The sequence below is a fragment of the Aulonocara stuartgranti genome (genome assembly GCF_965226115.1).
Source record: "Aulonocara stuartgranti genome assembly, chromosome: 17".
Classification (NCBI taxonomy): Eukaryota; Metazoa; Chordata; class Actinopteri; order Cichliformes; family Cichlidae; genus Aulonocara; species Aulonocara stuartgranti.
In genome coordinates, this window is record NC_138953.1 from 28,870,776 (window position 1) to 28,887,429 (window position 16,654).

The window sequence follows — 16,654 nt, forward strand, 5'->3', positions numbered from 1 at the left end:
CACCTTACAATTAAATCTGTAGCAGTTTATCTATGTCTCACCAACATTTTACAGCCAATTTACAATCAAACTGTCTAAAATGCATGTCTTTTGGCTTTGGGAGGAATCCTGAGTGCCTGGAGAAAATGCATGTGGTTTGCATGTAAATGCAACATGCAAACTACACACAGGAAGGGCCCAGGAAGTATCGAACTCGGTGAAGCGGCAGTGCTACCAGAAAGCTGGTGATGGCAGAAGCCATAAAATATAATAATCTAAATTTTCATACTCAAACAATACAGCAACCATTTGTTCCCTTTGGATGGAGGCACTGTTTATCTACCTCTCATCCTTGGTTAGAGAAGACCGCTTCAAACACGATAGAACTGTGGAATTAAAAAATCATTCAAAGCAACCTTGTGTGAATTCGCCTCTATCCTCCACCAGTAGGATCGCAGCAGAGCTACTGAATCCCTAAGGGGGCTAAGGGTTGATGGTCACCATTCTCCCTTCTAAAGTCACATGAAGACCACCGCAGCAACCTGAATTTCAACCATTCAAATCCTATTTCAGATACACCATGTGGACACAAAAGATACTCATGGCCATTGTGATTTCAGTCTCTGTGCTCTGCATTTCAAAGTCTCAGTGGTAACAGTTTGGCAACTGACATGTTTGCTTCTTAGTGTCAAAAATTAGAAGGTGAAGTGGTGAGCTATGAGCTAAGGTTAGCGATCAGCTGTGTCAGCACAGTGGTCAATCAAAGCTGCTTTGGCTCTAATTTTAAGCTACAGAAAAATTCAAGAGTAACTTAAAAACTGTATTAAAGAGGCAAATTGGCTATGAAGACCAAACCCAGGCTAAAAACATGTAAATTTCACAGCTTTAGTGTGACATTTTAAAATGTGAATCTATAGAAACTGATTAGCTTTAGGATCATCAAGTGGCAACTGGAGGAACTACACTTTGATGTTTGCATCCTATTTTAGCTCCAGAGAGTGGCACTTGTTCGGCAACCAAAGCTTTCTTTTATTTTAATATTGGTTTTTTTTGTGTGTTTTTACTCCCCAAAGGTTTGTTTTCCAGCTCACAGTTACATCATTGTAACACCATGTCATATTTTAGACTAATAATATTTACCGTGCCACACTAGAAGAATACAGAGGTCCTGACCTATGGAAGTCTGTTCCTCATTTTTGGTTAAAATTGGATTCCGTGCCATGAAATCAAAAATATAATCTTGTCATGGCAACAATCTGCAACTACCATTTCATGCATGACTCCCTGTTTATAATTGATTTGCAGTGTAGCCCATCAGTAACACGCAAAACCACAAATCCTTACTTCACTCGCCACCTTTTCTCCCTTTTCTCGCCAATGCAGAGCCCATTGCGCATGCTCACCCTCCCTGAAAACCACATGCGTCTCCCCGCTCTGCTCTCTCCAGTGCCAAGGCAGGGAGATGCTCACACTGAAGGCACCGCAGCACAGAAATGCGCACCGTTCCGAGCCGGACCGGGCGACAGCTGCACCTCCACTTCTCCAGGCTTGACGCGTTTCACAGCACAATGGGTTAGAGGGTGATAAGGGAAACTTTGACACACTTTGCATGACACGGGAAAATGCCCTGCGTTGCCTGTAGAGCTCTGCTGCCGAGCGGCTGAATTGAGAGCATAATAACAGAGACTTCAGAGAGAGAGACACACACAAACAGAGAGACGAGGGGACCTGATTCCAATCATTTCTATCCCGGTTCCTCTCCCACTTTGGTTTTGAGAGATGATCACGGAGCTCGTGTGCACCGCCGTGGCTGTGGGTCTCTATCTGAACACGCTGGACGCAGATTTCTGCTACGATGACAGGTAGGTTTCGCCTACAGAGCGTAGCAGCGCCGCTGCCAACAACATCACAGCCCGCTCCTACACTTGTCATCTCCTCCGGGTACGTCGGCACGGAAGGGAAGCGGAGAGGGACGGGTCGTTGCTCCTGTCCGCATGTTTGCATGTGCTTTTGTCTGTAGCCTGTGATGAATCACCGCTTATTTGTCGGCTTAAGGCAAGACACAAAGACAGAGTGAGGGGGTGGGAGTGCACTAAAACCCAAGCGTTAAATAAATGTTGTAATATTCCTAAAGCATCTACTGTGCTCAACTGTGCGTTCATATAACTTGAGCTGCTCTTGAGTTCATATAGCCTCATGACTAAGTGTACGTCTTAATGTTCTGTGTTTAGCCCCACAAATAATTCTTAAGTATGATGGACATGATTAAAGTCCACAGAGACGCGGGGTTTATTTCCACAGTAAGGAACCTCACAGCTCAAGTTCAACACGTTGTGAACCGATAGCAGCCCTGGTCCCCTCGCCTGCATGCACATGCACTGCTTCTGATGCTCTTTGTGTTGCACTCATGCTTGTTCTAACAATGCCCTACTCTCCGGGGAATAAGGCTAATTTAAACCGGGAGTGATTTTGCAAACAGCTGAATAAACATGCCAGCATTTTAATAGCTATGGAAGAGCGATTAGAGAGAACCTCTGGACAGAGATGGACAGGGATCTACTGTAAAATGTAAAGGTGGACAAAACAGGACTCAAAGTTATGATCACTGTAAAGCAAACATACAGAAGTCTTATGTTTAGGGATATCTGCATCAGCAAGATTTATCTGCTCATTATTTTTTCCATTGACTCCTCTATTGTTTAGCCTATAAAACGCTGACAAATATTCACCTATTTTATACACTATATCCAATTAACAGCCAAGAGCCCAAATGTTCGTTTTTTAATGCTGTAAAACATAATTCTCCTAGTTCTGGAGAAACTGCAATTGGTCTTTATTGTCTTCATACAGTCTGAGAAGTAAAAAAGGAAAAAAGATGTGCGCAAACCAGTAAGATAGATGGTTCCATAAGCATAAGGGGCTCAACAAAATGCAGAAGATCAGATTAGGTGACACTAGGCATGTACAAAAGAGAAAAATGTGGTACATTTCAGGGAGTGGGTGTGCTCGCAATGCATCTGTGCTTGTTAGAATCGCCAATTTGTAATGTAAATGCCTGGGAGTTGCAGCACAGCTGGGCTCCTTTGAAAAAGAACATCTGGACAGATAGTTCCCCACTGACCTTGAAATACTGTATATGGCCATAAAGAGAGCTTGGCTCTGTGAATCCTGATATCAATTCATCTTCCATTATCAAGTGTTGAATCATGGGGCGAAGCTGCTGATATGCAAGGTATGCGGTAGGTTTCTCTGTGGATTAAAAGCATGAACAGACCGAGAGCAGGCTCCCTCCCTTATTCAGCCACAGCTCAGTCAGAAAGGTTGCTGCCTGGCTAGCATCTATGGACAGCCCTTAAAAGTCAAAATATCCCCCCACTTTCACTTTTCAGCACCATCGGTGACCCCTCTGTGTGCTGTGTTTGAGTAGGACGGAGTGAAGAAAAAGGAGGTGACGCAGCACAGAAACGTGCGAGTGGTGGTAGGAATAAATTTCGTATTCTATCTTCAGTTACATCGCACCTCGCCAAGTATCCCCCTGTAAAAATGCCCAGAGGTTCTGTGGCCATCGGCTTTGTCTGCACGGCATTGCAAGGTTGTCAAAAAGCCAGTCGGTGAAAGATTATCCAGGGGAACTGCTCTGCCCACTCCAGCCTACGCTTGCTCTTCATCCCGTCAGTGAAAGTTCAGTATCTCCCCCACCCAACATTGTGTATTTATCAAAGTCACCATGGTAATTTACACTCTGGGGGACAAGAACTGGTGTTTTGGTTCAGTGCTTTCAGATGGAGGAGGCTGAATACCAATCAGAGGTCTGACATTCCCTGGTCGTTCATCAAACGGAGTCCTCTCTTGGGGTCAAGAGTCGTGCGCTCCCGGTCTCTTCCCTCAGGGTTTGAACGAGAGTTATGAGCAAAAGGTTAAGGTGGGAGAAGGATTGAAGTGGAGGAGAGTTCAACTAATCGTTCTGGTACGGAGCTCTCTGCAAAGACTGATTTGGTTGTAGTCAAGTTTGTTTGTCCCCTGGTAGGGAGCTTACGTGATCTTATCTTACCTTTAACTCTCTAATCAAATTCTCATTACATGTCACATGCAGCTCCTAGCATCCTACACAAGATGCTGAAGCAGATAAAACCTCTCAATTCAGGCACTCCGAGTTGTGGGGATGTTATGGCGTGTCTCTGCTTTTTCAATCATGTCAAGTGTTTTTCCTGGGCATTGCTCAGGGCCTGGCCAAGAAGTCTCTTGGCCAGTGGTAATCACAATGAAAAGCCTCTGCGTGTGAAATGACTAAGTTTTACGGGAGCTGGGAGGGGAGTTGAGCCAGGCCATATTTGACTCAGGGAAAAAGATCAAGACTTCTTTTACTGTAGGGCTTTCCTTGGGTTTAGCCAAATGTAAGGGCAGACTTTTCATCTATGGTTTCATCCATAAAAAACAAAATGTCCATAGTGGTGATGTTTGTATTTGTCAGATTGATTGCGTGAGAGATTTGGTAATAGATTGGAAAATGTATTCACCATAACCTCTGAACTTTCCTTTGAATACCCATCATCGCAGCTTTGACAAATGTGGCTCCGTGTAATTCTGACATCTCAATAATATTGATTTTATAACCACACCTTTTGACTAATGGATCAAGTGGCTGAATGGATGTCTTCACTTAGATGGCATTATTCAGCGGATGCCAAATGTGAGGCAAGGACAAGAGATAAATGAATGAGGAGAGAAATGAAATGCATGCTAAGTGGCTTTCAGTGTCTCCAAGAAACATCTGTGACCCCAGTAACGTCACAGACCCTCTGTTCAGCTCAGAAGTGCATTACGGTCCCCAAGGGGATTGAAGTGAAAACATCTTCCTTCTTTGTTTTAGCCAAACAGTTTCATCTCCCGGGGCTGCACAAGTTTGGCTATGTATGGATTTTGTTGTATGGCACAACGTGGTCCTGAAAAGTGCACTGTAAAAATCTCCATATTTTCAGCGCTAATTAAATATACCACACATATAGTGAGTCAAAAGAAGTGGCACAGTGAAGACTGAGGATCACAGAGTCTGTTAGTTGCAGCATCTGCTCCTTTTCTAGCTCGGGTTTTGTGGTTAACCAATAAATGCATCAAGATGAGATTGCCTTTTAGGAGCACCCTTTCATCATAGTTCAAACCATATAGCTTTGAATTGAAGTGCTAATGGATTATGTATGTTAATGATGCACACATTGCTTAGCACTGTGGAACACTTACTAAAACAAACAAAACTGCCTTGTGCACTTTCAGAGAAAACAGAATCAAATCCAGAAAATCCTGCTTTTCTTGCTTCCTTCTGTATGTAGTCACGTTGTGGAAGCATGCTCACTTAATAGTAAGGATTTTACATGTCTATGTGCTCAACAGCAGACTGAATCAGGAGTTAACTACACAAAAAGTTTTCAAGTATTTCTTTTGTCTTCTGTACAGCTGCCATATAGCCATTTTTTTTCTGTTGTAATATTTTTCTATCAGCTCAAACATAAACATAATGTAAACAAGATAGGTTACCTGAGTCTAACTGGATCTAACAGTTACATGTTCTACAGGTTATTTTTTGAGGGGAGGGGGGAGGGAGGCACGCCCTAGCCAGTCTGTTACTGAACATAGTAGGGATGTTGCCAGAACTGGTATTTGCAATACCTTTACTCAGACAAAGGGACGAAATACTTCTAATATTAGCAATGTATCTAATAGACCAGCATCTAGATCTGTTTAAAAACTTCAGCATTAAACAATATCCAATGTTCTGTCCTTCTTTTATTACCCTAAAAATTTATGTTACCCTTTTGCTTGAGACATCTGGTATTGCCGTTGTAAAAATCAGCCTTGAGGTAATTTAATGTGACTAACTTTATACCTCACAGTAGTGTTAGGCTGGTCAATGAGCAGCCTACTAACATTTCATTATGTTTCACTTCTGTCTAATTTTGTTACTTAAATTTTCAGTATAGGAGTTTGTGTTCAGGGATAATCGTTTTGTTTTGGTGTCAAACTGAGTACTGATGATTGTGTAGTTCTACTTGACTACTAAATTTCTAGGATTTGTAGAAGACATAGACAATATCAAAACTCAGTCAAGCTCTTGCTAAAGCAAAAAAATCAAACAAACAAACAAAAAAATCCTTAAACTATGCAAATACTGATGGTTACATAGTTTTTATATCAGTAACCTTTAAGAGACCACTGAGTCCACAGATCTTAAGCTCAGTGGGAGAAAGTTCCAGGGTCTGGAGGCCACTGTTGCAAAAGCTCTATCTCCTTTAGATCTCGGCCTTGTATGCTGCACAGCCAGCATGCCCCGATCACATGACCTAAGGGAATGTGTGGATGTAAAAGTTCACTGATGTATGCTGGTGCTCTTCCATGCAGACCTCTGAAAGTTTAAAGTTAACCAGAAATGTAACATTAACATCCAAAGTAACAGCAGAGTCAAAAGTCACCCCAAGGTTCCTGATAAAAGATTTGGTAACCGTGCAAAGGGGACAAGAGTTTATATTACCTGAGGCTCAAATCTGTTCAGAGCACAAACAAGGATTTATGTTTCCCCATTGTTAAGCCTTCCAACTTTATATATAATCTTAAGCACCTATGAAAGTCGGTGCATAAACAATGAAGGCCCCAAAACAGAACCTTGTGGCACACCCTGGCTAAGAGAACTGCAAGAGGATCTGTATATAGAAGCAGCCACAGTGAGCTCTATGAAAGCCAGACTAAAAGGAGGATCTAAAGGAGACAGAATGCTTTGTTTTTCCAAAATAGCTCCAAACCGTAGGTAGTGGGAGGCAAAAAAAACCCCAAAACTCTCCTCTTTTATATTTAGTTTTCAGCAGCAGGTATTTCACTTTTTCTGTCTTAACCTTTTGAAACCAGATGTCACACGCTCATGTGATAGTGTACATTAACAGTAGAACATGTATGCAGGTCAGAAGTGCCTTAAACCTGGTTTTTCTCCGAGGGCCACCAGATGGTGATAGTTGTGGTTGCAAAAAGACTTTGAGGCTTCAAAACAGGACTTTAGAAACCAGTGGGTGATGTCATGGTTGCTACATCTACCTTTTACGCTGTATATAGTTGCGACTTCTCACAGTAGAGCCTGCTGTATTGTTCTTTGTGAAGCTAATGGGATTGTAGTTTTACAAAATAAACATCATGCTGTATTCAAAAATGCTTTAAAGCAATGATTAAGACCCTAACCTCATCAGGAAGTTCTACTGGGGACATGGATCAAAGGAGTTAAGGGGCAGTTTTCCGTAGATGCATACAGCTGGACTTTATGTTACAAACAGAAAAGTCACCTCCTCCTCACTTTTAAAAAATAATGCACATTGAAGACATTTCCACACAAATATTTTCAAAAAATGATAACCAGGTCTTACAGAGCCTATTTGGCAAAAAGCATTGAAGAAAAACTTCTTTCGTGTGCTGTTACATTACCCATTACTGAAATACCTCATTAAAATATCCACCACCGCGGATGTGGTGACACATGGTATCATGACTGAAACGGTAAGAAAAAATTTAATGTTTTGGAATAACTTATTTTTGAGGCTGAGGAAATGAAAAATTATAATTAGCACATTGCACAAAAAAGTCATTTCTAACCAAATGCCCCCTGTCACCTCTCGATCAAATCTGTTTATCATAACGGCTCATAATTATTATCTCTTATGGGTTGAGGCTCGTTGTGATCAGTTTCAGCCCACCATATTAAATGCTGCCAGGAATCCCGTTGCCTCTAGTGGAATAATTATCTAAAACATCTGCCCTAGTTGCGTTGAGGCTGTTTAAGTTACAGTATGTGCTTGGAGATGCTAAATATTGAGGCAAGAGGAAAGCTAATCAAATGATTGAACAAAGTCTCTTTTTCTGAACTATGTGTGGAGCAAGTAATCCAGCTGAGGTGAAACGGCCTGTGTCTGTCAGGAAGAGTTTTGAGTGTAAAATGCCTGAAGACAGAATTAAAGTGTGGTAAGGATAACTGATGAAAAAGGGTCTTTATGAACAGTAATTTGAGATAGTTTTGAGGCAAGGAACTTTTAACCAGATTTGCGTACTAAAGGATTTGTGCTTTCGAGGAGAAATGGGCAGACCTCATGAAAAGTGTGGTTTCGTGGTGAAAAAAAATCTTTTCTGGTAATGTGTCACCATCATATGCACCCAATAACCATTCACATATGTTTTTGCTCCCTAGCTTTAAGAAGTGTTGCCATTGATGTCTTGTTTCTGCAGACTCCTTACACTTGGGATGGAGACCTCAGACTATCATTAAAACAATAGGAAGGCAGGGGAAGGAGTCTCATCTTGATTACTTGCAGATTTAGTCAACGTAAGCACTTAGTGGTCGACCTTTAAGATATTGTGGCTTCAAAACTGTTTTCAGGCCAAAAATGAAGGCTTGGAGAAGTCAGGAAGTTGAATGGGGTGAATTAGATTTCCCCTATAGTGGTTGTCTAGCTCCACGTTTAAGGGAACAAATGGCAATAGATCAGCTGAAGACAGAGAATGAAATATCAAGGCCAATCTCCTTGAAATGGCATGAGCTCAAAGCTTTTACAGGAGTAATGGTAAAATGGTAAATGGCCTGTATTTATATAGCGCTTTACTAGTCCCTAAGGACCCCAAAGCGCTTTACATATCCAGTCATCCACCCATTCACACACACATTCACACACTGGTGATGGCAAGCTACATTGTAGCCACAGCCACCCTGGGGCGCACTGACAGAGGCGAGGCTGCCGGACACTGGCGCCACCGGGCCCTCTGACCACCACCAGTAGGCAACGGGTGAAGTGTCTTGCCCAAGGACACAACGACCGAGCAACCTTCCGATTACAAGGCGAACTCCCAACTCTTAAATAAAACCACTTGCAGAGATTTTTCTTCATAACAAAGGGGCACTGAGACATTTTCTGTTGATCAGAACCATCTTATGAGAGGTTTTATTGATTTAAAGTTGTCATTGTAGAGTTGTAAGGTGAAGATTAAGTTTCCTTTTAAATCTTCAGTTTCAAGGTTACACTACGCAAATGCACACAACAATGCAAACAGCTCCATTTGCGTGATACTAGTTTATCTTAAATGGGTCACAATTCCTGCCTCCTCATTAAGTGATGTTGTATGAACTGTGTTCCCGGGTCCTCTACGTTGAAAGCGCTAGTCACACAGGCCTAAAGACCATTTAGCAATTGCCTGGCAACCAGAAAAAAATGTATTTTTCAGCTAGATGCGAGTGGATGTGAGAAGTTTCTGGCAGTTGCTGTGAAAGCAGTTGTTAGAGCCCTGGCCAAGAGACTGGTCAGGCACCCTGAATAACGACTGGTAACTAGGGGAAAAATGTGTGTTTCCCAACCAGTTGAGGAGTGGTTGTGGGAGGTTGCTTGCTGTTGCTAGCTCCTTGCAATAGCTTGTAATTTGTATGGTAAACATCTTTGCAAACATTCACCAGTTACTTGCTAGCAAAACTGTAAAAAGCTATATAGTTTCTGGGATTGTGTGACTACAGCCTCAATCTCTCATACTTTTCCTGCAGTGCTGTGCTACTTGTTTGTGATAAGGCCTCAATCCTAAGTGGACTAAGTGGACCTTTTAAGCTTTTCTGACATACTGTTGGATATTCATACCAAACAAAGCTAGGTTTTACAAAGGCAAGGCTTTCTTATTGTGGGATGTGCGACACCAGCCCCAGGGCACAGATTAAATTCAGTTTCACAGTCTACAGCAGTGCACACATTTACGCATGTGGTACAGTAACAATAACTTTAATACCACACAGATGGTTTGGGATCTGACAGTAAACAATGTTTTGTGTTCTGCACATTGTACATGTTGTCTGTTACACACAGATTTGTATGGTGGAACTCCCTTGATAAATGCTACTTTCCACTCGAGTTGGTTCTCAAGACTGCACACAGTCGCCAGCATTTTCTAACTGAAAAGTTTACCCTACTATCATAAACATATCCAGTCCGCTTCAGCCTTCTCTCATTTATTTATTCTGAACTGACATGTTCTTCTGAGAAAAACACTTGCACTGTTATTTTGTTAATACATTACTCCACAAATTTGCTTTTGGTAGAATTCTGGTCATTAATGAAATAAACTTTTGTTTAAAATCATTAATCAATTCACATACAGCATTTAGGTCATGGTTGTTGTTGTTTTTTTAAAGGCAAAAATGTCAAATCCTCAACTAATCTGATTTTTCAATAGTAAGAAACTAATGTATTCTTTCCCCAGTGTAATGATAAACTAAACGTCTTTAGGTTTACTAGTGTTGCTGAGTTTTTGCTAACTGATATTGGCATTTCTTGCATTTCATAGGTCAAAAAAATTAAGCAGATAGTAAACTGGCAGGTAAATCGGTGATAAACATATCTGCTTGTTGCAAACATGTTAAAAAACCGTCAGTACATTTCTCAGTGCCTTTTTCAAAGCTATTAAGGAACACCTAATATTTGTATCATGCTTGCACCCAATACAGAGACACACAAAAGAGATGGATTTGTTATTTTTAGGTTGTCCCTCCTTGTCCCATCAGATCCCAGCGATGCATGAGGCTGGTTGAGGCTGCTGCAGTAACCCTTGGCTGGCCTTTGTGCTCCACAGGCCGCAGTCGCCCCGCCTTTCTGCCAAGACAGGACCGCCAAACCTCAGTCCCACGACCCTCCCTGTGTACACACCATATGCGTATCCCAAAACAGTGGTAGCCACTGACAACTCTGCTTACAAGATTGCCAGCCCTCTGCACAATACACATACCAAAGGCACAGATTTGTCATGTGGCACTTATGCTAGATTTGGTAGGACGGAACTCTCAGGTTTGTAGATAAAGTGGTGAAAACCTTGTCTTAAATTTATAATCTGTCCAAATGCGTGTATCCTCTTAATCTGAGACCCTTCATCACTGTGTTCAGCAGCATGGGGTTGAATTTCTACCACAGGGCACTAAACTTTTCTTTGTAAGCAAGGCACTTTTTCTGTGGCATTGGATTACTTAGGAGTGAGCATCCACATTCCCTCTTTACGCTGTGAGGTGGACTTCAAAACAAGTCGTGGCAGTTGGGGGGTAATACAAAACCAAACCGAAGCCGGGGATCACACGGTCACTCTTTCTACCATTTGTAATCAATAGCCATTGTGTATCATTTTTCAGTGACCGTTGAGTTTTTTCTAGCCCAGAACAGCTGTCAGGACAGTAACTCAAACATGCCTTTTTTCTCTCTTTTTTTTCCCTGCACTTGACAAAGCAGTCGTGTTTCAATACACATTGAAAAGTGAGTCTGAACCAAATCCCAACATTGATCACAATCTTAAAAGGATGTGTTCATGGATGTGGAAGGGTTTGTTTTTTCATGTATGGGGACCACTGACAGCCCTTCCCTTGTGATGAGGAAGCCGTCAGGAGATTGTCGTGTAAATGATTGGGCTGATGGATTATGCTTGTGGTTGGTATGAGCTGGGAGCTTGGTGTGGAGGCTTTTTTTTTTAAAACTTTCTTTTTTCTCTATTTATGGTAGAAGGTTGCAATAGGTGGTTGCAGAGGGGTTTTGGGATAGTCTTGGAAACATATGACATGAGTTTCACTGGTGTTTTTGCTAAGGTTGGATCTCTCTCAACCAAATCTTAACCCCAACAAATAGTATAATGAATTAATTTAGAGGTATTTCTATGTGAGTGTCAACTCTTTCTTAATAAACACAAGCAAACAAAATACTCAAGAATTCAATCCTGCTGACCATATTGTGTTTTACAACTAAACAGCTACAGCTTATTGGATATTTGGAGTGCTTTTTATTTTAAGCTGGGTAGAAATTTCGCCAGAATATTATGACGAATAAATGTTCTTTTTATTTATTTTTTATTGCCAAACTGTTTTTCTGTTTGGGACATACCTAGAATATGATGAAGTAAAATGATTATGCCATGCGAGCTGCGATGAAACTCCCATTCATCTCAGCATGGTACACTCAGATTGCACTGTGCCTTAATTATTATTCCAAGCGCTTCGCAAAACCAGTAGAGATTCATTAGCTTGGCAGCCTTGGCACTAACTTAGCTTCACACATGGTCAGCTAATAAAAATATAGTAATATGAAAAAGGCTTTCTGGGCCCGAACAGGGCTGGCTGCAGATACCCAGTTTGTGTGTGGGGGAAAGTCAGTTTGTGATTCTCACCTCATAAAAACCTGAGACATGGAGAATGTGAAAGCTAGTGTGAGGGCTAGAGGGATTTGGGGTTCAGGAGAGATCATATGACAGCCCTGCTACCTTTACTCAAAGGTATAGTATGTGGTCCAGAGATGTAGCAGGAGTGAAGTGATTACGCTGAAATTTGGCATTTGTTACCTTTTATGTAATGGTCAGAAGCAAAGCCTCTAAGAGGTCATGATGAAGTGTTATAAATGTTTATAAGGCATATAGCTTGTTTGTTTCTCACCCAATGCCCTTGATTTACTCTGCAGAGTGAGATAGCCTTTCTTTGTTTCCTGTTTCCTCTTGATAAGTGCGAAAAGTTGAGAATCACACGAGATAATACAGACAGAGGAAGTGTGGACATCTCAATGCTACTGTGTTGTTTAGCCCCTGACTCATTGTGGTGTAACAGAGGGCTATTTCGAGGAGTGATGACACAAGCTGCATAATGAAGGGAAATAATATTATTATTGTAGCTTGTTGGAATTGAAAGCATTTTCTATTGTTCTTAAAGTGTTGGTTTATTCAGAAATGTGAAATAAGCATGGTTTGATCCGAAGCTGTTCTGTTTCTAACTAATTTCCTGTTTTGCCATATAGCTGCATTTTTCGGGTTTGCGGTACACTGTTTCAGTCAAAAAACACCAAGTCACTCAGGTTTGGCTCAGTTGCAAGGTCCTTATTCTGTGTTTAGAAGCATAAAGCATATCATCTCTCAAGTTAACTATCCTCTCTAATTACCAAGCCAAGGATAGGAAAATTAGCTTAAATGTTTCCTATTTTGCACTGCCCTTTAAGCACTGTTCAATAGTCTGCTCACCCATTTTTACAGAAAGAAACTGAACTTATTTTTTTTCTTTGGAGTTAATCTTGTGATGGAATCACTGGCTGGCTTTGCAGGTATTGGGAGTTTTGGAAGATAAGGCGAATTGCTCTTTAAATAAACATGGCAGTTTGGACTGCAGCAAATCTGCATGATAATGGCTGCTTTGGAGATAAACCAGCCAGTCTCTCTTTTTCTTCAGAGGTGCAGTTTTAATATTCATGGATCAGTGGCTTTAGGAAAGGCTGTACAGTTATTGTGCTTTTATGACAAGCTATGACAGCTCTGTAATTTCTTTTAAATAGATTTTTGAATATCCTATACAGTTTAGCCTTTTAGTTAGTTTCATTTTTTAAAATCTTGTGGGCTGTATTGAAGGCCATTGAATAATGCATGCTTTTTATTTGGATAAGAACAAGACCAATTTATATGAGCTCTGTGATGTGTCTTCGCTTTCACTTTGATAAGAAGCAGACACCAGAGAACTTGGAATGTGTCGATACTATAATTGGTTTGCCCTTGATTAAAAGAAATTCAGTATTAAAGGCAATCAATCATGCCCTTTCATGTGAGTGTGAGCAAAGAAACATCCAAAGGTGCTGGCCTGTGGTAGATTTGTATCTGTGCTGTGTACACACAGCAAGCAGTCCGATTAGCAGTCACTGTGGAGCGTGATGGGCTAGCTCATCCGTCACACTGCGCATATTTCATCAAAAGATACACACAGACATACCCTCCCACCCCAAGGCTCCCTGTAACTGTGATACCACTTCAAGTTAGACCGTTATTGAGCTGACTGACAGCGCCAATTTAATCTATACTCTGTGCTCTTGCTGTTTTTTCCCCTACTATGACCAGCAGCATCTACTGATAAATAGTGTTGTTAGCAGAAGAAACATACTTGACATACTTGTTGGACAAACCAAAGACATCTGTCTAGGTAGCATCTTGCCATATATCCCTTCAGATTAGGGTGCATGCTATCATTTGTTTTTGAAGCAGATTGTTTCCTATTGAGAGTTGAAGAGTTGATACCGCTCTTGTGTTGCTACAAGGATTACAAACACTGCCATTGTGAAACTGGTTACGCCACGCAGTGGCAAACCAGTTGGATGCAGAAAAATGTGTAATCTATGGGCACATACAAAAAAAAGTACTATCACATGAACAAGGCAAACAAACAAACGAACAGAAAAAAACAAAACAAAAAACAAAACCCACCAAAAAAACCCCAAAACAAACAAAAATAGAATAAAATAAATACATAAATAAAAGGGGGCGCTGCATTGTGCGCAGTTCTTTTTGGCTTGCTACAGATAGTAGGTGGCTCTAAAGAAAGAAAGAGAAAAAAACCCCAAACACAGATAAAAGCAGTATTACATCATACTTCAGTAAATGACAACTTCTCCACATATTCAACAAAGGATGACCAGGTTTTGTAGTATTTACTTTGAGACCCTCTCAAACTGTATCTCAAATGCTCTATCTGCAAACACCTCTCTCACCCACTGAACAAACACTGGTGGACCTGAATCCTTCCATTTAAGAAGAATTAGCCTGCGTGCCAGGAGAGATGAGAAAGCCACTGCATTCATTTGATAAGAAGTTATCCCGTGTTGGTTTGGGAGTACACCAAAGACTGCTGTCATCGGATTAGGATCAATTGTTTTCCCACACACATAACCAAAACTGGTTCAAATCAGAGCAGGTCCAGAACATATGGCTCATAGTGGCGGGTGATTGCTTGCACCTTGGACATCTATCATCGGAGGGTGAATTCTTCAAGTTTATGCGGTCACCACAAACAGACAGGCACATGGACATCTGCATGCACCCTTGTGCTCACCGTCTGACAAAATGAATGTCACTCGGACCAACTCTTTACATTTGCAGTATATATGCAAGTGTAATCCTAACTTTACTATATACTCAATAATTGCAACATTATGGAGTATATAGCCGAGATTACAATAACTGCAAAACCATCTCGACAGGTCTTGCAGTTATTGCAATCTCAGAGGAAGGTGGTCTCTAGTTTACACTTTGCCTTTTTTGTACAAATAAAAAGGAATTAGTTAGCAGTTGTCGAGCTTATCCAGATTTTTTGTGCTAATCTTTGTGCTTTTTTTAATATATGAATCTCACATATATGACAGAAAATTTAAAAAGTATATAATAGTTTCCCTGAATAGAAACGATCCAATATATTATCATTAGCATGGCTTACAGGCAGAATCTGTTTTCAGGAAGAGCCAAGCTAGCTGGCCCTGTTTCTAGTTGTTTTGCTAAGCTAAGCTAAGCTAAGCAAATTAAAGTGTTTCCTTCATATATGTGGAAACATTAGAGAAAAGTTCAGTTTCTTTTTGCCCCCTTGTGTAATATGTATGTATTGAATAACAAAGGGAACAACTTGGCCACAGTCACTTGTAACCCAGTCTTCCATACACTTGTCATGATGTTATAATATGACATCATGTCTGCTTTTCCCTCCAGTCTATCTCAGAGGGGAATATGGTCTTTTTATAGTGTTACACAATGCGTTTTATGGTCTTTATAATAGAGTTTCCTGCAGCATTCAAACATAGCTATATATTTTAGAACACCTGCTGATAGTTTGACAAACTTGGATTATAATAAACCTCCTGCAGGGAAGGGAATTTAGCATGTTTTTGTGTAATCCACCAAATCTTATCAGTTTCATAATCCATGCACTTGCCAGTAGTCCACAGATAGTTTCATTAAAGGCTTCAAAAGAAGTCTTTAATGAAACTATCTTTGAATGACTTTTGACGACTTTTGCTTTGTCCAAACTTGAGGGTCAAATGGATGCTGTTTCCACTCTTGGGATGACTCCATTGGTTCCAGTGTTAAAGTTAAGTTCAGGAAAATAGTTTCATTGTACCAGCCGTGTTTAACAGATCACAGATCAGAATTTGAAAAGATCTTAGATAATTAGCACCGATCCTTGAAAAGAAGACAGATTTAGTTTGGGTTGGCCCCTGTGGTACCCCTCTTTAGCTGCCGTTTCTCTCTGGCTAATGCTGGAATGTGACAACTGGTCACGGCAGAAGAAAGAGGGGCCTATTCTGAATTGGATACAGTGCTGTATGGTCTGTTAGTGCAGCTTACTTGGCCATTACAAATTCTGCATGTGAATCTGACCACTGAAAGCTGTCAAAACACAGAGAAACTTGACTGGTCCAGAATGTGACACTGAACACTGTTTTCTGTAAGACTCGTAGCCATTCTTTACGTATAATGCAAATCCTCCACATTCTCAAAATAGCTGCATTTTTAAATTTGTGATCGGATTACAAAACGATTCTGGGGGAGCGTTATAGTGATTTTTTTTTTCCTAATCAGAGACAGAAAGCGTTTGAGCAGAAACAGAATGCTGCTTTGTTTCTGCAGCTGCTCCCTTGGCAGCGCTGCAGCACTGCAATCCTCTACTGGCTCTGTGATTTGTCATCAGCAATTAAACTTGTCTTCATTATAATCTCGATTGCAGATCAAAACCGATCCAGTTTCTCAAAGAAACTGCAAAGTCTGAACAGAAGTCGTGTCTCAGTGGCAAAGATCTGTAGTATGATTATAGAATCCTCATAATTTTTTGATTAACCTTCAGGAATTAAAAAAA

The 16,654-nt window shown here is 40.9% G+C and overlaps 1 protein-coding gene across 1 annotated transcript in view; it reads left to right on the forward strand.

The window, feature by feature from the left end:
• Window positions 1-1,401: 1,401 nt before the first annotated feature.
• LOC309692480 (protein O-mannosyl-transferase TMTC2-like) overlaps window positions 1,402-16,654 on the forward strand; it is a 68,703-nt gene continuing 53,450 nt past the window's right edge. Inside the window, exon 1 of the mRNA XM_082511031.1 lies at window positions 1,402-1,841. Coding sequence (XP_082367157.1) covers window positions 1,759-1,841 — 83 coding nt within the window. The 5' untranslated portion in view covers window positions 1,402-1,758. The remainder of the gene's footprint in view (window positions 1,842-16,654) is intronic.